This window comes from Notolepis coatsorum (assembly GCF_963971535.1).
Source record: "Notolepis coatsorum genome assembly, chromosome: 3".
Lineage (NCBI taxonomy): Eukaryota > Metazoa > Chordata > Actinopteri > Aulopiformes > Paralepididae > Notolepis > Notolepis coatsorum.
In genome coordinates, this window is record NC_140167.1 from 44,245,440 (window position 1) to 44,267,988 (window position 22,549).

At 44.3% G+C, this 22,549-nt stretch overlaps 1 protein-coding gene across 1 annotated transcript in view; it reads left to right on the forward strand.

Annotated features, from left to right (window-relative positions):
• myo6b (myosin VIb) overlaps positions 1-22,549 on the forward strand; it is a 145,018-nt gene that overhangs the window by 15,195 nt on the left and 107,274 nt on the right. Inside the window, exons 3-11 of the mRNA XM_084310909.1 lie at positions 4,003-4,072; positions 5,124-5,197; positions 6,347-6,476; positions 8,933-9,038; positions 11,503-11,558; positions 11,679-11,776; positions 11,903-12,067; positions 13,854-13,934; positions 16,471-16,651. Coding sequence (XP_084167035.1) covers positions 4,003-4,072; positions 5,124-5,197; positions 6,347-6,476; positions 8,933-9,038; positions 11,503-11,558; positions 11,679-11,776; positions 11,903-12,067; positions 13,854-13,934; positions 16,471-16,651 — 961 coding nt within the window. The remainder of the gene's footprint in view (positions 1-4,002; positions 4,073-5,123; positions 5,198-6,346; positions 6,477-8,932; positions 9,039-11,502; positions 11,559-11,678; positions 11,777-11,902; positions 12,068-13,853; positions 13,935-16,470; positions 16,652-22,549) is intronic.

The following is a 22,549-nucleotide window of genomic DNA, read 5'->3' on the forward strand; positions in this document are numbered from 1 at the left end:
GGAGTGCTATCAGGGCTGCTAGATTATGGCAAAAATCATAATCAAGATTATGTTGGTCAATATTGAGATCACGATTATTACACAATGACTCATTGACTTTGGAAAGATCATGCATTTATTGAACTTAAATATTTTTTTTATAATAATAATTTAACAGTGGATTTCCTTGCATATAATTCAACTGAAAAAAACTAAAACTTGACCTGGCTAACATTCGGTTATCTTATTTTCCTTCTTTTCATAATTTAAAAGTGCTATTTATTTTATATTTTTATTAGGATCCCCATTAGCTGATGCAGAACACCAGCTACTCTTCCTGGGGTCCACACATAACATATAAACATGACAGTAGTTATGCAGCAATGTCTCTTGTCCATGCCATGGCGGGTGTACTTTGTTGGAAATTAGTTCTCCATGAAACCTTGAATAACCAGGTCATGATCTCTCGAAAGAAACATTGCTGTTGAGTTTTTCCAAATGTATTTTATTTTACACTTGGGGCGCCACAGATCCAATGCCATTCACCTCCATTGTATTGGAGTGATGGCAGATATCTTCAAAAGTCAGCATATCACACCAACACTACCTGGATGGATAGAGTAGTAGCACTCTGGGTAATGGGAAAAGTATGTTCTTTTTGTTTTGGGGTGAAATGCCCCTGATTCAATCGAAACGCCTAAAACCTACCATTACTCACATGCATTGTCTTAACCTGTTACCGGCTATTAGGTTTTATGTTTGGTGTTTTTTTACGTGTAGACATACTTGGTATTGTGGTGGCAATTTCTTTTTTTTCCCCCTCAACGTTTTTATTTTGATCTTAAGAATTTGTGGAGGGCAATGCTATATTGTCAATGCCTGCAATTAATTTGCTCGGGCAGATTGGAGCAGAGTTAATCTCGAAAGTCGCACAGAGCAACGGTAACTATGGTAGCTTACTGTATGAGGGAGGAATTTTGTGAATGATCATTTAGGCTTTGTGTCCGAGAGCCAACCGGCGCCGAGAGAATGAGGCCGCGCTGAGTGTCTCCAGCTGCTGAGTCAAGCTCATTAGAGCCTCATGTCTGTCCCTCAACCAGCACAGCCTGGCTACGTCCACTTTGTCCACTCCATTAGCTGGAACGGTTCTCACGCCGCTGTTATTGACGTGTCTCCTCTCTGAGCAGTGGCAGCCGCAGCAAGCGCACAAAGCACGTTCTGTTTATGATTACGCTGTTTGTGGTAATAGACCACGCACCAATAGCTCAGGCATGCACACACACACACACACACACACACACACACACACACACACACACACACACACACACACACACACACACACACACACACACACACACACACACACACACACACACACACACACACACACACAATGGTAGAGAAATAGAGTGCGAGTAGACTAGAGAGTTGGCTACTGTAGATGGTTATTTGTTAACCTTGACCCCCACCACCTTGTGTCTGTCTAATGGGCAATGTATTGTACTGTATTGTATTATACTGTACTATTCTGTATTGTATTGTACAGTACTGTATTGTATTATATTCTAATGTACTATACTGTATTGTACTGTATTGTATTCTAAATGTACTATACTGTATTGTACTATACTGTATTGTATTCAAATGTATATACTGTATTGTATTGTACTGCACTGTATTGAACTGGACTGTGCTGTATGGCTCTGTACTGTACTAGTAGATGGGCCTGCTTGTGTCAAGGGGGAGGTTCAAGGCCTAGAGTGTTTTTAATAATACATTGACTTGATTGGTTCCCACAAGATCAGCACAGAGCAACACAGAGCAACATCACACACACACACACACACACACACACACACACACACACACACACACACACACACACACACACACACACACACACACACACACACACACACACACACACACACACACACACACACACACACACACACACACACACACACACACACACACACACACACACACACACACACACACACACACACACACACACACACACACACACACACACACACACAGGTGCACAGATCCTGTTGCTTTCCCACCAAATTATTCATCATGCTGCCATGTTTCCTCTTGTTCGTCTCACAGCCTGCTTGTTCCTTTGAGCTTTTTTTCCATTAGAGTTAGAATATCAGTAACTAATTCAGCTTGACATTGTGTTCCATCAAAACATCATTACTCTGATCTTTAAACGCTATTAATTAATAACGTCTGTTTGCATTTTTTTGCTCATTCAAAAAAATATATAAAAATATTTACACTTTCTTTTAACATTATCACAAACAATTTTTTTTATCCACTTTTTCTCCCCATTTTCTATTTTTCTCCCATCCCAATTTTCGTATTATCCAATTCTTCCCTCCCCTGTCTTGAACGTTGCTAGACTATGCCTCCCACAGGTCGGTTGTAGTGAGGACAGAAGCCTTGCATCACGTGTCCCCTCCGGTACACGAGGAGGCAGCCTGTCGCATCTTTTCACTGCAGCAGCTCGAACTCTCAGTAGCGAGGAGTAACGCGTGGGAGGCTCACGCTGCCCCCGCTACTTCGTGCTTCCGTCGCACCGGCGTCACCAAACCGACCTGTAGGAGTCGCTGTCCACAATGTCCAATCCCCACCCACAGACAAACAATTGTTTTGTGTAACTTAACGGTCTTTGCAAAGAGCAAAGAGTAGATGTCTTACTAACTAGGTGGTGTCATGATGCAGCCCGATCTCACTTAAATATGTAAATAAAGTACTAATTGACCACAGGTAAAAAGGTACATATTGTAAGTTATGTTAAAGCAATAAGTAATATATTTACGTATTATATAGAAAATGTACAATGTGAGGGGCGGCTGGGTGGCACAGCGGACATTGTGCTCGTCACCAACGCAAGAGACACCGGTATCGAATCCGGTATCGAATCCGGCTGTCAGCGTTGCCTCCGGCTTGGGCCGGCCGTCATACTAACTCAATTGGCAGAGTTAGCGGGTGGGAAGTCGATGGGTGGTAATCTGGACGCTGTAAACAGCGACTCCTACAGGTCGGTCAGGGCGCCTGCACAGCAGAGACAGGAAAATGGCGGGGGCAGTGTGAGCCTCCTACACGTTACTCCTCGCCAAATGAGAGTCCGCGCTGGCAGGTGAAAAGATGTGACTGGCTGCCTCCACATGTATCGGAGGGGACATGTGATGTCCTTCTATCCTCCCTACGACCGGCCTGTGGGGGGCACATGCGAGCAACGATCAAGACAGGGGAGGGGAGAATTGACACGGCTAAATTGGTATGGGAGAAAAATAGAAAAAAATGGAGGAGAAAATGTACAATGTGTATGTGTGTACATTATATTATTACATATGAAACTTTTTTATTTTTTTTTATGTTTTCCAAAAGCTTTTGAGTTCCCCTGCTGAGGAGTGAACCCAGGTCGCCATTAATATCCTAACCATAACCGTTCAGCCAACGTTAAAACAAATATTAACTCTAACCATAATCATAGTATTGCTAGGTTTGTATCAGCGTGGGTAGGTGGGTGCTTTAGTCTAGTGGTGAGAGCACACGCCTGCGACCCCCGGTCGCAGTGTTTGTTTTGAACTTTTGTCGATACAAAACATAAATATATTACTTATACAATACATAAATATATCACTTATGGCTATAACATAACGTACATTGTGTACCTTTTTTCCTGTGGTCGATTATTTTTTAGAGGAAGTCATGAGAGCTATGTCTATGAGAACTTTTTGACAGGGGAGAATGGTTTTAAAATCCTAATAAAGTATTTTTATAATTTATTATTTTGTCAATGGGGTATATCTAGTCATATACAGTGTCATCTGTAGATGGAAAACACTCTTATTTGGACCTTTCTTAATCCATTATAAATTAGAATATAGATAATGAACAAGAGAATCCGTTCTTATTTTCGATGGAGAGGCTATCGATTTGTTTTACGTTTGGATCATTAATATTGAACCTTTAAAGTACTATTCACTGTGTTTCATGTTGCAGACCTTCCTGGCTCCTATGAGCCAAGTCTACCCCGCAGAGGAAGACGTCAACAAATACACGGACGACAACTGTAAGTTCACACTGTTTTAGTTTACTGGATGAAGAATTCCACTATGTTGTTTCCATGGCGTTGGAAAGTTCAGTCAATATTTGTGAACATGAGCTACTCTTCCAAAAGCTAGAAACCAGACAAGTGACAATCAAACTTGTGATGTCATCAGATATAAATGGTAAATGGCTGCATTTATATAGCGCTTTTATCCAAAACGCTTTACAATTTGTTCCTCACATTTGACCCATTCACACACACATTCACACACCAACGGCGGAGGCAACCATGCATGGTGCCAACCTGCTCATCGGGAGCAATTAAGGGTTAAGTGTCTTGTTCAAGGACACGTCGACACGCTGCCCGAGAGGAGCGGGAATCTAACCGGGAACCTCCGGATAACCAGACGACTGCTCTACCTACAGTACCTGTCGCTCCTAAATTCTGGAGCTGCTCCATAGACAATGAATGGGAGACTGTTTTTGTGGACCCACATAATATTTGTTTTCTTTTTCTTTCTTTTTTTTTAACCCAAATTAGCTTATTCTATAGGAGTGTTCTCAGTTATGAAGCAGAACATGTAACCATATACTGAGCACATTCCCCTGGATGCTCTGTGTCACCTGTAACATCTTCCCCAATTCACTGTCTATGGAGCAGCTCCAGACTTTATACATGATAACATCACAGATTTTGAGTTTTAGCACTCCACTCACAATGTTTTGGACTGTCTTAGACCATAGTAGTAATAACACCTGTGAATTATTAAATTGGGCCATTTAAACACTTAATTGAACCCTTGAGACGAAGAACCATATCACTCCATCATTATTTTGGACAGCCCATGTATTCACAGTTGTATAGTGTGAATGTTATACATCATGAGAAAGTACTCAACCTCTACTGTCTTTAACTGTGAATTAACACAAAGTTGACCTCTTTAGATAATACAATTTGCAAATATGATCATTCATAATGAGGAGTAGTTTCCAAGGCATTTATAACGGGTCCATTTTCTGGGCGAACTACATGTGTATCCGAGGTGGAATATGTTGTGTTTTTATTTTTTCAGGTTCTCTAATGTACTTGAATGAAGCCACTCTTCTCCACAACGTCCGGGTGAGGTATAGTAAAGACCTTATCTATGTAAGTCTTCCTCTCCTTCCATTCCTGTATACAGTAGTATGTATTGTGTATCGTATATATTGTGTATTGTGTGTATTATCATGATACTTTCGCCCCCACGATATTAAATCGGTGTGTGATGCCTGGTATCGTGATCTTTTTCACAGTACTTTTTACAGGCGTTTAGTCATGAGAGACTAGTACAATGTAAACCTTGTAGATAAAAGATACATTTACTGTCTTGTCTTGTTTACTTTGTTTCTTTTCTACATTTGTTTACTTAAAGAATCCTGATAAAACATTCCTATTGATGAGTCAAAATTTAAATATCTCCATTCAGATTGCACAAAAAAAAGTTACTTTTGTTTGTTTTCTATATACCATAACATGTATTTTCCTCAGATTCCGACAATAATATCAATGATTTTTATATTTCAGTGTTTATAGTATCACAATATATTGCAATGTATTATATTGCCAGATTATTGCCCTAATAGCCCTAAAAACCTGGTATCTCATCGCGGCTCAAGGCTGCGGCAGCTATCCATTTCCAATACGGGGGGGGGGGGGGGGGGGGGGGGGTGTAGGATGGAGGAGTTAGTATAGATCCCCGTTACTTCCCTGGGGAAGAAAGTGTCAGATGGTGGAAGAGGCGAGTCAGCAAGGGATCAGTGAGTCACGAGAGGCCATCCCTATCCCTCTACTTAGGGAATGAGTGACAGCTGGCAGAGGCGGGAAACAGACATGGAAGGGCTGAGTTGGTAGGTGTGTATAAACAAACTCTAGAATAGAGCTGTTGTCATAGTCCTGCTGCTATGTGTGTAACCCAGGTCTCTCACAAAGGAGACAAATGTATAGCAGTCAGGGGGAACCACCCTGGGCCAAGGGAGGTAGTATACTTACTAGGACTCAGGACAGGTCTGCTCTGCTACTGTTACATAACTGTATGCAAGCTACTCCAGGGGTAAAAGAGAAGACTTTGAAGGCCAAATAATGACCTTTTTATTATAGGATTATATTCCCCTATGCCACTGCTAATAAATCTGATCAAATTTAAATGAGCAGTAACATAGAATAAATATGGTTATTTGTTCACGCTGCTTATGCAGGCTGTCGCTTTATCTAAATATTTTCAACCAATTCATGCTTTTTTTTCTCTCCCCCATACAGACATATGTGGCTAATATCCTGATAGCCGTGAACCCTTACTATGACATCCCCAAACTGTACGCCCCAGAGACCATCAAGTCATACAGGGGCAGGTCCCTGGGTACCCTGCCACCTCACGTCTACGCTATCGGTGAGAGATGTTTACTCTTGCCACTGTAATGCCAAGGCATTATGTAACTATGAGCTGTGATGTCATCACCGCTTAATCTTCTCCAACTGGAAATTAATACATATTATGTATGGGAACAGGGTTGAAGGGAACCCAACATGAGCATGACAGCAAGAGCAAAATGGCCACTGTTTGAATGTGGTTAATTGAGAAGAAAGAAATTAACTTTCGCCAAATGCATCCTTTACACATAAATACATGATCAACATGCTCTGCAGCACGAGTCTTTCTGTGTCTGTTTTGTAGTTTAGTAGCTCAAAAGTACGATAATAAATGATATAACCAGGGCCGCCTGGGAGAAATGCGAGGCCCTGTGCGAGATTTTTATTTTTTTCATACAGTCAACATATTCGTAAATAATAGCGCTGCCCGAGGCTGGGCATGATACAGTCAACATATAGCAAGAGAGAGAGCGAGAGAGAGCTCCCGTTCTACAGTCAATATACAGTGTACAGAGAGAGAGACACATTGGAAAGAAATTGAAATGCTATTTGGCCCTAAACAGAGAGTACACAGTGGCAGAATACCTGAGCACTGTGACTGAAGATCCTTGACTAGGTACAGACTCAGCGAGCACAGCCTAGCCATCGAGAAAGGCCGCCATAGGCAGACTGTGTGTGTTAGAAAGAGAGAGAGAGAGAGAGAGCATGTGTGTTTGTCGTGTGTGTGTGTTAGAGAGAGAGCATGTATGAGAGAGATAAGCAAAGATGACCCCCTAAAGGATATTCAACTTTTAATGAAAGAACAAAACAGAAGGAAAAGATAACTTCACAAAGGCAACATGAATATACATAGATCCAAAAGGACAAAGATCAACACTTAAATCCAAAGAGAAGAGGGTCTATACCAGAGAAAACAAAGCAGCAAGGAGCCAATGGCCGACAGCTAAAGGCTAGCCAGGTAGGCTACTGACACCAGGCCACACACAGCTTTGGCCAACAAACGCTACCCAAGCTACACAAATGACCAAGACAATGAATTCACACACAGCACATGTCGTATCTCCAAATGTTGTGAAGTAACATATGCTTTGCCTGGAAAAAAACATCGTTATTAACAAAACATTCGGGAGGGGAAGGAAGGAAGAGTGGGGTAATGTCATGACATTTTCATTAATCTTACCTGCACCAAGGAACGCAGGGCGAAAGGCCGCAACACAGGTCTCCACGTTGACGAAAGGCCTCTCGCTGGCGGGACAAAAATAAGCTATGGCCAGAGCCTTGTTATGGTGCAGGCCCGACTACATCTTCTGTCAAAGATGATGTCGTAGTCAGAGTGCCAGAACCCCCTGCTATTCTCACGGCTAATGTCAATGGTCGTAGCACAAGCTAACAGCTAACTCAAGGCTAACTGATAGCATCAAACGAACGTTCCCAGCCGAGCGCAGCCGGCAGCTAATGTCGTAGCTAAACAGCTAACTTCATGAACTTAAAGTTCATCTGCCAAACGACCATCCTCTTCATCTTGGCTGCATGCGCTGTCTCTAGGTTAGCTAACGCTAGTTAGCCTTTAGCTAAGCTAGCTACTAGCCGACATCATCATGGCTATATCCCGACTGCACCATGACAAGGCTCCAGCCATTTGTCCCGCCAGCGAGAGGCCTTTCGTCAACGTTCCTTAATGACCGACCTCTTCGTCTTGGCTGGCATAACTAAGCATAATAGTCAAAAGCTGCACGCGCGAAATAGTCAAACGCAGCTGACTCACGCCGGCGTACTACACATGATGTAAGTAACCACTCCCTTCGTTGAAACCAATAGTATGTCTGCTGCAGAGCCCCAGAGCTCCAATAGTGAGTATGTCTGCAGACCCAGGAACAAGTCAGACACATTCTACAAACGTGTCTAATGTGAAATATATAAGCATATAAGCAAAACTAGATGTTAGGTCTGTGATGAAAAAGGGCCTCGCGGGAAGGGGGGCCTCGCAAAAAAAAAAAAAAAAATAAAAAAATAATAAAAAAAATAATAAATAAAAAATATCTTTTTTTTATTTTTTTTTATTTTTTATTTTGCGAGGCCCCCCTTCCCGCGAGGCCCTGTGCGACCGCACTGCTCGCACACCCCCTGAGGCGGCCCTAGATATAACTGAAGTAATCTGTCAAAGATCACAAGATAAAATATTACTTTGATTGAAACATAATTGTTTGGAAGGACATTTCCCAACACTAGTCAACATTAATCATGCCATTCATCATGACAAGTCGCAAAAATATTGGGATATATAATAATATAAATGAACTGCATAATTGAATCACAGATTGAAATAGAATGTTCCCCAGATTTGATTCAGTGTTATTGCAATAAAACTATATTTATGATTCAGGAAAGTGAGTAAACAAGATACCCACAGCAGCGCTTTTTCTGCACCTATTTACAAATTAAGATATTGTATATGTTTTGATTTTGTCTCTTCAGCGGACAAAGCCTTTCGGGACATGAGGGTTCTGAAATTGAGCCAGTCCATCATAGTCTCTGGTGAATCTGGCGCTGGAAAAACAGAGAACACTAAGTTTGTCCTCAGGTATGGAATATAACGTTTTAACATATTTATGATGATGCAAGCTTGTTGCCCACAGACTGCTGCCATACTTTTACAGTATCTAAAATGATATAGGCTCTGATAGGGTGAAACCCAGGACTTTCATCCAACATACATTTAACTTTGGAAGTGCTTTCTGTATCCACCTGTAATGTCTTGTTATAGATTGAGATTATAGATTTCTTTCTTCGTTTTGTAAGAGTTTTTTGTTGTTGTTCTATGAGCAACAAGCTGAATAGATGTTGTACCTCATAGAATCTTTGCCAATCTTTACCATAAGCCAAACGGTGAAGCACAATTACGTAAAAATCCAAAGCAAAATCAAATACGACCTTGACAGGTGGTCAAAACTCAAAAACTCAGTACAGGCACGGGTATCAATAGTTAAGATGGACGTCCTACCTAGAATCAACTTCTTCAGCTCAATGCTACCGTTACCCCCTCCAGAGGGTTACTGGAAAGAATTACACTCCTCCACATACAAATTTATTTGGAATAACAAACCACCACGTATAAAAAGATCCACCGCACAGAGAAACAGAGCAGACGGTGGTATGGCATTTCCAGATTTCTACCACTATTTTAAGGCGTACACTTTAAGACCACTGACAACATGGTTTGATCCCCAAGCATCAGTATCCTGGAGAAATTTAGAAGAAAATATAGTAGCTCCACATAGGCTGAAGGACATAGTATACACCAAATTATCAATTAAGCAATGCGAACGAAAATTTGGCCCCATAATTACTCATGCGATCCGGATATGGCGTGAAACACAAAAAAAATATTCTATCCCACAGAAATGGCATAATCATACTCCCTTATTCAATAACAATGCACTCTTGATTGGAAAACAACCTATAAGATTCCCTAGATGGGAAAAGCAAGGCATACACTCATTAGGAGATGTTTTCAACAAACAGGGTTTTTGTAGTTATGATGAAATACGCAAAAAATTTAATCTCACCAAGTCCACATATTATTTTTACGCACAGTTATTGGCATGTTTGAAGGCTCACGGTGTTCCATTAAGGATACCAATTGTACACCACAAATTCTTCTATGAAAGAGAGACATCGAGAGGTTTTGTTTCAGATTTTTATCATCAATTACTAACATCCTCATATGAAACCCTCCATCTAGACTCAGTCTGGAGGAGGGATATACCAGACCTGGAGATAGATTTTGACTGGCAAGAAGCCTGGGCAAATGTTCGACTTGCATCAAGGAACCCGGACCATCAACAAATCAATCTTAACTATATTCACAGGACATACTTAACTCCTATAAGACTGAACAAAATGGGTCTTAAACAAGACCCCAAATGCTCCTTATGTACAAATGGGGACGAGGGGACATTTATGCACATGTACTGGGACTGCCCACCAGTTAAGATATTCTGGAAAGAAGTGACCCAACAATTATCAAATCTCTTAACTCTGAATATACCTGTACACCCCTCTGTATTACTGCTGAATGATGTCTTTGAGTGTGCAGTACATCCACAGCTAAAGAGATTGGTTTTATCTGGTATCACAGTGGCTAAAAAGCTGATAGCATCACGATGGTTCCAACCGGAAAAAATGTGCCGGAAGGTCTGGATTCTTACATATCTCGATGTGATTTATCAAGAAATATCTACAGCAAGAATTTTGGGTCTCAATGAATCCAAAATGACAATGTGGTTAGAAGTGGTGGAGAGAATAAAAGCTAGCATATAAAGGCAGTGTCTGGTAGGAACAAGTTATAATGGATGGATTATCCAATGGGGGGTCCGGGAGGGGGGGGGGGGGGGGTGGGGGGGTACGAGCTAGAGCATATGTGTGTAGGGTACTAGATAACAGGTATTAGGGGTATATCCTGTATAAGACATTTAACTAAATGGTGATTTCATTGGATATGCACTGTTAATTAATGCTTGTATATCTTATCGTGTGTTAGTCATGTTTGTTTATATGTTTGTTTAAAAAATTATAAAAAAATTAAATACAGAATCTTTGCCAAGTCAAGTCTCGCTGTTTTCTATGCTCCAGCAATTGTTTACAATCCATGTTAAGTTCACTTTTGGTTTGGCAAAATTGTAACAAGTCCGACCTCCTCTGATTGACTGGCATTTAGCTGTTAGATAATGAGAGATTGTGTGTAGACCAATCAATTTGGAGCGCAAGGGGTGTGCTGACATCGCTCCAGTGCACTATTTTTTGTGTTTGTGTTTGTGCTTGTGCGTCCTTGTGCACGTGCTGGAGCTGGAGCGTGATGCACAGTTTTCGGGGGAACCCTTTTCTCCAATCACTAACTGTTGCTTCCCTCAGGACGGAAAAGAGGGCGGGGCTTGATATGGGTCAATTTCATCAGGATCATTGCATCATTGGATCCCTTTAACCTTTGTTTATCTTCATGTAGTCATCATCGCTAATATAGTACTCACCTTACCTCCGTTTTGTAGATACCTAACCACTTCATACGGAACCGGTCAAGACATTGACGAGAGAATTGTTGAAGGTAATCTATCGCATGAATAGCTCATCATAGGTGTCTCCGTTGGCCCAGTGAGGCGTTATACATTTACAGCTTTGATTTAGGACACCTAAAAGATCTTTCCTTTTCCATTTTGAATTTCAGCAAATCCACTACTCGAGGCCTTCGGAAATGCAAAGACAGTACGGAATAATAACAGTAGTCGCTTTGGGAAGTTTGTGGAAATCCATTTCAATGAGAAGGTAAGGACATTTACCGTCGCAAAAGACAACCAGGCCGGTGGCATGACACTGTTTTGCATTGTTTCAAGGAAAATGTTGTCATTGATTATACCGTGGGTCTGTGTTTTTGCCGCATTGTGTCGTCAGAACACTGTAGTGGGCGGCTTCGTGTCCCATTACCTGCTGGAGAAGTCAAGGATCTGCATGCAGAGTAAAGAGGAGAGGAACTACCACATATTCTACAGGCTCTGTGCCGGAGCCTCAGAGGACACCAAGAAGAGGCTTCACCTGGACTCTCCAGACAGCTTCAGGGTCAGTTGGGCCTAGGCCTTAGACACATCTCCGCTTTTCAGAATAGGAGCACTGATCTAGGATCCTTTGACCCAAGATAGGTCTGGTCCCACACACACACACATACACACACACACACACACACACGCACACACACACACACACACCACACACACACACACACACACACACACACACACACACACACACACACACACGCACACGCACACGCACACACACACACACAAACAGAATAATTTTTTTCAGTAAAGGAGATTAAACTAAATGTGCTGTTAGAATTTGAACTATTGCACAAGAAGATAGAAACAGATGTCCTATGGAGGGCGGGTACACGCATCCTGGGGATATATTGTGTATATATATATTTTTTTATCAATTTTTTCTCCTTTTTCTATTTTTCTCCCATCCCAATTCCGCTGTGCCAATTCTCCCCTCCCCTGTCTTGAACGTTGCTCGCATATGCCCCCCACTGGCCGGTTGTAGGGAGGATAGAAGCCTTTCATCACATGTCCCCTCCGATACATGTGGAGGCAGCCTGTCACATCTTTTCACCTGCCAGCGCGGACTCTCATTGGCGAGGTGTAACGTGTGGGAGGCTCACACTACCCCCGCCATTTCCTGTCTCTGCTGTGCAGGCGTCCCCAACCGACCTGTAGGAGTCGCTGTCCACAACGTCCAGTTTACCACCCATCAACTTCCACCCGCTAACTCTGCCAATTGAGTTAGTATGACAGCTGGCCCAAGCCGGAGGCAACGCCGACAGCCGGAGTCGAACCCGGAGTCTCTTGCGTTGGTGACAAGCATTTATAAAAGGCTTTATTGTAGTGGCTATAGTTGAAAACATCAATCAGTGCGTATCGACCTGATCTCTTCTCATCAGGGTCAAATTATTTTGTCCGGTATCAGGTATACACACACGTGCAATTAAACCTAAGCCTGTGAACACATTGACCTATTTGGTTGATTGATTTCTTAGAGAGAGAGAGAGAGAGAGAGAGACAGAGAGAGACAGAGAGATGGTTTCATGAAGATGCATTTATTTAGTTTAGATGTTTTAATAAAGAATATTAAAAGTCTCTATCATCTCAGTCTATCTCTCTCAGTCTCTCTCTCTGTCTCTCTCTTTCCTCTGTTTCTCTGTCTCTCTCTCTCTCTCTCTCTCTCTCTCTCTCCTCTCTCTCTCTCTCTCTCTCTCTCTCTCTCTCTCTCTCTCTTTCCTCTCAGTTTCTCTTTGTCTCTCTATCCTCAGTTTCTCTTGTTATTATTCTTGCTTGCTAAATTGTGTTAAGCTTTTGAGTAGTTTCAGCCAGGCAATCCCTTAGACGCCCTCTAGATGTCGCATGAGTTCTGTCTTTGTGTGGTGGGTTTGTAATGCAGTTTAAATCTAATTATCATCAGTGGCTCTTGTGTTCATAATTGTAGACCAGTGAGTGTAATCATCATCTTCAAATGAACCACCACTGATACTAAAAGGCGTCATTTAGTTACAGATGCTCCCCGAAATGCAGCGCAACAGACCAATAATCAAGCTATTTTGCATACGCAGCCACTTCAGCGGAGCCACTTACCTCCAGAAATTATTCACATCATCAAGTCGACTGTGAAGATGACTGAGAAGTAAATCTTTTAGATGATGGAAAGACAACAACAGTCCCCTCAAGGTTTCCTGTCAAGACAACAACAACAACAACAACAACAACAACAACAACAACAACAACAACAACACAGTGCATAATGACTCACAAGATATTAATTATGCTTATATGTCCGTTGTCTTTGCCCGCAGTATCTGAATCGAGGGTGCACCAGATTCTTTGCCAATAAGGATTCTGACAAACACATCATGCAGAACCGCAAGAGCCCAGAGGTAACGCAAGTCACACTATCTTTTCTGATACTAACCCCTCTGGCCACATCACACTTCATCTATTTTACAATCTTTTATCGTTTCGGTTGTTTCACCTTTGCTTCTTTTGTATTGTTCTAAGAAACCGCCATCGCCACTCGGCAGGTGTTAGAGTTCAGGAACTGCATTGTGTTACTTTTGCCTGTGACACAATAGAGAATGTAATTAAATTGAAGTGAAACAAAGCAGCTACTTTACTGTAATACAAAACTGTACAGTCATCTGGAGTAATAAATCATTTAGATACGGCACACTGGACTGTTATTCTCTGTATTCCGGGTACAATGTGTGGGATGAGTTAAGCACCGATCGGAGGGAGAATTCTGAGGGCAAACAGGAAATGGGGCGGAGAGGTCGAATTAAAAACGAATGACTCATCTGCAAGACTTTTCAATGCCCGGGAATTAGTTGAGGTCTGTGTGTTTGATGAATTATGGAAGATATGGAAATGAAAGAGGGTTTTGTTCCGCATCCCTCCAGGAGTTTATGTAATTAATACAGCGTTAGGAGCCGTTGGAAGAATAAGAATTGCCATTTACGCTTCCTTTGGGGCTTATTATTATCAATGCTTTCATTCCACTTCTCCTCCTCTTGGAGTTTGGAAAACATCTTGTACACTAATGAATTTTTTTTAAGGAACTCTGGCAAAAGACCAGGGGGGGGGGGGGGGGGGTTGTGCTTTCGGTTTTCCCTCGACGGAGATACACAGTTCAGGAGCAGTTGATCTGCAATACGACCTGCCCTGGGGGACCGCTGTCACCGCCAGCATTCAGGGGCCCCCCAGCTCTCAATATCAATAATTCCAGAGGAGAGATGGCTTCTTTAATAGCAGGACCCCAAACACATAATGAAATAATATCACCTGGGTCAACCAGTTATTTTTACAGAAATAAAATCTTTGCTAAATAAAGTAGTTACGTGGTGGTAATTATGGGTGTCCAGAGCAGCCAATATTGGTGTTTTGACTGTTCATGAATGTATGTACTATGTGTACAAGAAAAGTCTAATGTTATACCAATGGGAAATTGTTAAAAAAATTAATTTACTCATATTCATCATGGCTCACAGTGGCTTTGAAACAGAATATCATGCTGGCTGTCGTCATCTGTTGTTAGTATGCGTCATTAATACTGTCTCGTTACTAATCCAGAGGTTATCTTTCCCATTCTGCCACATGTCTGTGTTACGTAGGACGATAAGGTGATGCTGCTCGTCTCTTTCAGGACACAATGCTCGTCTCTGCCCTTTGTACCGTATTGTCCCCTGATGTGTAAACACTGAGATGCTCCAGTTTTACATGTTGCAGTGTGTGTAGTGCCAACAGGAATTGACCATAGTCACATGGTGGCCATTTTGCTCTTATGTCATGCCATGAACAGGGTGGAAAGGAATCCCGACCTGAGCATGATGGCCACCGTGTGAATGATGGTCAATGGGAGTGCTGCATGCTTTCTCTTTGTCTGCATGGGTGATGTTTTAGACATGTTTCAATTACAAAGGACTTTTCCAACTTTACCAGCTTTAGAATGTCACTGTATGGTTACACCAGTTACCATAACCTGTGGTGAATGAAAGTTCCATTTCACTCTTAAGCATAGTATGTTTACCAGAAGGCAACAGGTTAAAGCCCCAAACCAGAATTAAATGTGGGGTATACATTCGTACATTCTAGAAGTTTGATTCATAACAGGAAACGAAGATTTTTGGAGCTTTCATAACCCACTGTTAATAACGATGTATGTCTGTTTTTACCAACATAAACCAATACAGTGTTAATCAAAATAAACAAAACGTAATACAAAGTAAATACTATTTAAAAACTCATATTTACCTGTTGTCTGGTGTTAGTCAGTCAGTTAGCTCAGTCAATCAACTAAAGAATAAAAACGTCTTTCCATTCCAATATTTCTTTTTACATTTTGGTGGTTGGGATACCCATTTCTTTATGTATGGATTACGTATTGGGCTAAATCATTAGGTTCTGACTCCTACAGTAGTCGTTCTTAATGTGAAGTATGCTGTGCGACATCATCCAGTGACATTCTACTTGGTGTGCTGTCTGCGTTGAAGGTCAAGACCCAAGAGCATAGACATTTTGCAGACAAGGCTACTAGCAGAGCATCCTTGGTTGACAATAGGCAGGTGTGATGGCTGTTTGTGGTGGTCGGTTGCCAGGACAACAAGTGTGTGGTGTATTTATTTGAAAGACTGGGTCTTTCTGTCACTTTAGGTTATCATAGTTACGAAGGTAGGCTGGTCACGGAAATGTGGCTGTTCTCATTACAGGGTTTTGTGTCTCCTCCTGTTAACATAATTGTTGAAGTTAATTCAAAGGCAGCTTGAGAAGAACAAATTTTTCATAATCCAGATCCTTTCAGTTAATTCATTAAATATCAATTTAGTGAATCATGGATCAGAATAAAATGTCAGATTGACGACGGAGACGACATCTCTGTGGTGTTTGTTTTGCTCCTGACTCCCACGGTTCTCCCCCCAGCATCTGAAGGTGGGAGCTCTGAAGGACCCCCTCCTGGACGACCTGGGGGACTTCAACAGGATGTGTGTGGCCATGAAGAAGATCGGCCTGAACGACACAGAGAAGCTTGACCTGTTCAGGGTGGTGGCCGGGGTGCTGCACCTGGGAAACATCGACTTCGAGGAGACTGGGAGCTCGTCGGGTGAGACAGATCTTCGTACACCATGCTAGGAGAGTGACAGACATGGGAGTTAGACATGGTTTATTCATGTCCATTATTATCATCATAACGGGGCAACGGACATGAATTCATGCAGACGTTCAGAGACCTGACGGTTGGCGATAGGCTCTCACAAGCGCTAGCACACATTTGGATGATCTTCTACATCCACTAGTTAAGTCCATCTTAGGGACGTGAGGACACGATGCAAATATTTACAGGACTAGTCAGTTATCCATTAACTTACAATCCATTACTTACATCCATGAGACAAAATGTCTGTCAACAACATATCTTAGTTACAACATATCAACTGCTTACACTGAGTGTAACTGAGGGGTACAATTCCCTGACTGTATTACTAGATATGATACTTACTACCACTACCTTTGTACTTAATATTCGGCCACCCAGTACTCGGCATAAATATATTATGATGAACACTGTCACGTAGATGAAACGGATCCAACACAAATGTACGAATTAGAAATAGGTCTTTATTTCTACACAGCGATGGTGTGTAGAGCAAGCACTTAATCAAATCAATCACATTTATGAATGGGAATTAGTATGCACTTTTATGGCAAGAGTATTCGTCGGTATATCAATAGAGAATGTCCAATCTCTGAAGGCGCAGGTGGTACATATACGACCTGGAATAGTTAAGGAATAACAGCAATGATACTTGAATGATTATAGACTGGATACACTAGGGGGGGTTAATCCGGTCGCTTGTAAGCCGACAGGAGTAGGAAGGGGGGGGGGGGTAGAGTCCGGCTGCCTCATCCGGCCAAGGGTATCCCAGGTGAACCCACTGTAGTGCCGTTCAATGCGCCGGCGATCCTTGGACCACAGATGAAAGCAGATGGACTCTTTGTGGGCCGGCGTCCTCCGGTCCACGGAGGAGAGACGTGAAGCGACCTCGTCTTGCAGAGCGTCTCCTCACCTTGCGTCCTCTCCAGGGGGGGGGGGGTTCCAACACACGGCAGTGTCGGGGGTCTTTATCCATGGAATAATCAACGTATACAAAGCATAATCCGTGCCTGGGAAGGCGGGCTGTCGTCGGTAGAATAATCCGGTATACAGGTCCACTCGCTCGTCGGCTCTGGGGCTCCTCGGGTGCAATCTCACATGGGGTCGATCATCCTGGATAAACAGCCAGTTTTCTGCCCGAAACGATGGGGTGCTGACTACGGTAGTATTCTCACCGCACGAAGCACTATATATTAACAGACTATTATTAGCTTAATAGACTACGTCCAACTCGACGATATAGTGCCAAATATGACTATTCAAATATTAATATACACGATGTCTCAATACCGATGGTAGGCCGAACTTGGCCTTACTCCCACACGTGGCGTCGCGGGGAGGCTTTACGTCTGTCACTCTATTGGAGGGTAAGAAACTGGACTGAAAAAGGAAGTCCTACTTTAGTAGCGCAGTATATATACGCACTATGAACAAATAGTCCCATTAGTGGTGCGGTAGCCAGATTCCTACGCGGAACTAGGACTTGTTCGTACATGTTGAGCGGTACGTTTGAACTGGGTCTGGGGGGTATGGCAGCCTGGCACCAAGGTCTCGACCAATAGTAGAATGGAGACTATTATGGGATGTTCAGTAGGCTAGAATGGATATTCAATGCATATTGTACAAGGAATATACAAGGGATATCAGGGAATATTAGAGAATATACAAATACAATTAAATATATATATATAAATAAATATATATATTCGGTTTAATCTGGCCCTTCACAACAGCCACCCCCTGATTGGTCCCAGACCTAATCAGTTAAGCAGAGACAGATTAATCGCGTTGTCTATTTACACATAAGGGTTTGCTGTAGGGTCAGTCAACTTCACAAAGTCATAGGGTTATAGGGTCATGGTCATCATCGATTGTGTCTGGGAGTCGGGGCAGTTCTATGAGCCTCGCCACGGGACGGGTGTAAGTGCGACCCTGGACAAGCACTTCAGCTGCTCGGACCTTGCCGTCGGCACCGGTGATCACTTTGCTTACGCGGCCGGCCGGCCACATAGCTCTGGGCAGTGATTGATCAATAATCATGACGACTGTTCCTTCTGTCAAATTGTCTCTCTCCTTTACCCACTTCTGGCGGGTCTGTAGAGACGGTAGGTAGTGCAGTAGGAAACTGCTCCTGGTCTTGTCGGCTAATACTTGGCTGTACTAAATCACTGGGTAACATTATCACATCTCATGGCTTCTCATATCATTGTTATGCCGATGATACTCAACTCTTCCTCTCCTTCCCTCCCTCAGATATCCACGTCTCTGAGCGGATCTCGGCCTGTCTGTCCGACATCTCCGCCTGGATGACGACCAACCACCTCAAACTGAACCTAAGCAAAACAGAATTGCTCCACCTGCCGGCCAAATCCTCCCCCCTGACCGACCTCTCCATCACAGTCGAGAATGCAGCTGTGACCGCGTCGCCGACCGCCAAGAACCTTGGTGTTGTCCTCGACGACCAGTTGAACTTCTCTGCTCACATCGCAGCGACAACCAGAACCTGCAGATTCCTCCTGAGCAACGTCAGAAGGATACGCCCCTTCCTGACAAAAGAAGCCACCCAACTCCTCGTCCAATCAACAGTCATCTCCCGCCTCGACTACTGCAACGCACTGCTAGCTGGCCTCCCGGCCACTGCCACCAAGCCTCTTCAACTCATTCAAAATGCAGCGGCCCGCCTGATCTCAAACCTACCGAAGTCAGCCCATGTCACCCCACTTCTTAGGGACCTGCACTGGCTCCCCATTGCTGCACGTATCCGCTTCAAGGCCCTCGACCTAGCATACCGTGCGGCAAAGGGAACCGCTCCCGCCTACCTCCGGTCAATGGTCTCTAACTACACACCCTCAAGACCCCTACGCTCTGCGTCTTCTGGCCGCCTCAGATCTACTCCTATCCAAGCTCCCGGAGGGTCATCAAAGAGAAGCCGCCTATTCTCAGTCCTTGCCCCACAATGGTGGAATGAACTACCCATCCCAGTTAGGACAGCCGAATCCCGTCCAATCTTTCGCCGTCGACTAAAGGCTCACTTCTTCAACCATTATCTGAAATGATAAAAAAAAAAAAAAAAAAAAAAAAAAAAATCTAACCCCGACTAACCTTAATGTCATGCACTTGTCCTAATAAACTAACCTACACTGTAACACGCAACACTTTGATGAACATTGTTACTCAGCTGATAGAGTTATACCCTTCTTGCTGTCTTGTCGCACAGAACTTGTAAGTCGCTTTGGATAAAAGCGTCAGCTAAATGACTAAATATAAATGTAAATGTAAATGTACCTCCACATTCGTCGGCCGTTCGCTTCTTCAGGCCGGTACATTGTCTGGGGTAACGCGGGATCTAGCCGCCCCATCAGGAGTGTGTTGGGGTCTGCGGAGATAACAGTGCTCAATCCACAGAACACAGACTTCTTATTTTCCACCTCCTCTGGACTTGCTTCCCTCGGGATAGGCATGGGCCACTGTCCTTCCGGGAGTCTTAGGAATGCTGGGCCGTCACTGTAGACATTGCGACGGGTGAGGTCATCCAGGGGCATCCCCCGGGTGATGACGTCAGCTGGGTTCTGTTTTGTATCAACGTAGCGCCACTCTGTTTCTCCGGTTAACTCTTCGGTTAAGTCTTGAATCTCGGTGACTCTGACTCCCACGAAGACTTTGTACTTGCATGAGTCCGATTTGATCCAGGCGAGTACTGTCGTGGAATCTGACCACAGGATTGTTCTAGACACCGGTATGGTGAGCTCACGTTGGATGAGCGTGACTAGGTGCGCTCCGGCTAGGGCTGCGCAGAGCTCTAGACGTGGGATAGATTGTTGCTTGCGTGGGGCTATTCTCGAGCGGGCGAGGACAAATGCTGTGTAGATCTCTCCCCCCTTTTCTTGGGCCCGCAAGTAGGCTACTGATCCGTATGCGACCTCTGAGGCGTCACTGAAGACGTGTAAGTCCATTTTACATGTCTCTGGCCTCACCGTGGGTGGGAAGTAGCTTCGGCGCATATTAACGCCTGGGAGTGAGTGGAGCTCCATCTCCCACTCTCTCCAGGTGGATGCAAGGTGTGCGGGAATGGGGTCGTCCCAGCCCTGGTCCTTGTCCCACAATGCTCGTACAATCATTTTTGCCCTGGTGGTGTACGGTAGAATACATCCTAGTGGGTCATATTGTCGGGCGAGTGTTGTGTACACACTCCGTCTGGTGGTCGGCGCCGCCGCCGGCCTTCCCTGCTCCGTAGTCAGGGGCTTGTGTCTGTAGTGAAGCGAATCTGTTTTGAATCGCCACACCAATCCCAGGGTCATCTCCTGGGCTTCTCCCGGGATTGTAGCCATCCAGGTCTCGCTGCTGGCTGCCTTGTCCTCGGAGGAGAGGCTGCGCAGTACTTGCGGATCGCTGCTGGCCCACTGCCTGAGATCAAAGCCGCCTTTGATCAATGAGGCGCAGAGTTTAATCAGGAGAGCCTCGGCTTCTTCCTGGGTTGAAAGGCTTTGTAGACAGTTGTCTACGTAGAAGCTGTTCTTTACACTGTGTCGGACCTCTTCGTCCGCTGCTGGGTCCTCTGCTACATGTTTCTGTAGTGCAAATGTAGCACAGCAGGGGCTGCACGTCGTTCCGAAGGGGAGGACTTCCCATTGGTAGATGGCTGGGTGCTCATCTCCTGGCTTCTCTCTCCATAGGAACCGTAACAGGGGCTTGTCCTCCTCTACTAATCTCACCTGCAGGAACACTCCTTTAATGTCCCCGCTGATGGCCACCTTTTCCTGGCGGAAGCGGAGTAGAACGCCGAGTAGGGAGGGGCCGAGTGTGGGACCGGGCAGTAACTCTTTATTCAGATTTTGGGATCCGATCTGGTAGCTGCAGTTAAATACTATGCGGTCTTTACCGTTGTGATGGACCTTGTGGTGAGGCACGTACCACGATTCAGTGGTCTGGTCAGCCTCTTTAATGTCCATCTTTGTGACGTGTCCCGCTGTGATGAGCTTCTCAATCTCAGCGCGGTATACACTCTCTTGGGCGGGGTTCTTGGCTAAGCGCCGCTCCGTGTTCAGCAGGTACCGTTCTGTGGCGTCTGTCTTGGCGTGGAAAGTAGGCATTCCTTCTCGCCGCAGGAGTGGCGTGGCGTATCTCAACACGCCGTTGACCGGGACTCTCTTGGTCCCTGTCTCGAGGAGGTGAATGGCGTAAATGTCATCTTTAGAGCGAATGTCTTTCTTTCCGTTCTTAAAGGGCATTTGTTCCAAGGTCCATAACCGCTCTACGTGTTGCAGGAGTGCGGTTTCTCCCTCTGTGGCTCGGGAGTGGAGACATCTAGTGGCTGTACTTCGGTTGAGAGATTTGGCGAGCGGGCCTTGGAGAGTCCATCCCAAACGGGTCTCGACTGCTGCAGGACAGCCTCGGGGTCCGGTATGAACCCGGTCTATCGGGACAATGAGGTCTGCATGGTCGGAGCCTATCAACAGGGTCGGCATAGCATTGTCTATGAGCGGGATCGGTAACTTGCGCAGATGTGCATATTTCTCCATCAGCTTGGCGACGGGGTATGTGTACCGCGACAGTCCTATTTCTTGGCTGGTGAAAGCGTCTGTAATCTGGTACCGTCGCTCAGGCTGGCCGCTTGCTGCGATAGAGAATGAGACATTCTCGCCCTTTATCGTCTTCAAATCTCGTCTTATTGTCCGAATTGTCATTTGGGTTTCGCTTCCCCGCAGCCCTAGCTGGGCCGCAGCGGAGGCGAGCAGAAGGGTCTTCTCTGACCCGTCATCGAGGACGGCGTAAGTGTCCAGGACTTTATTCTGGTAGCTTAGTGTCACACGCACTACTTTTAGGAGTACTCGGGCTCCACTGCTGCTG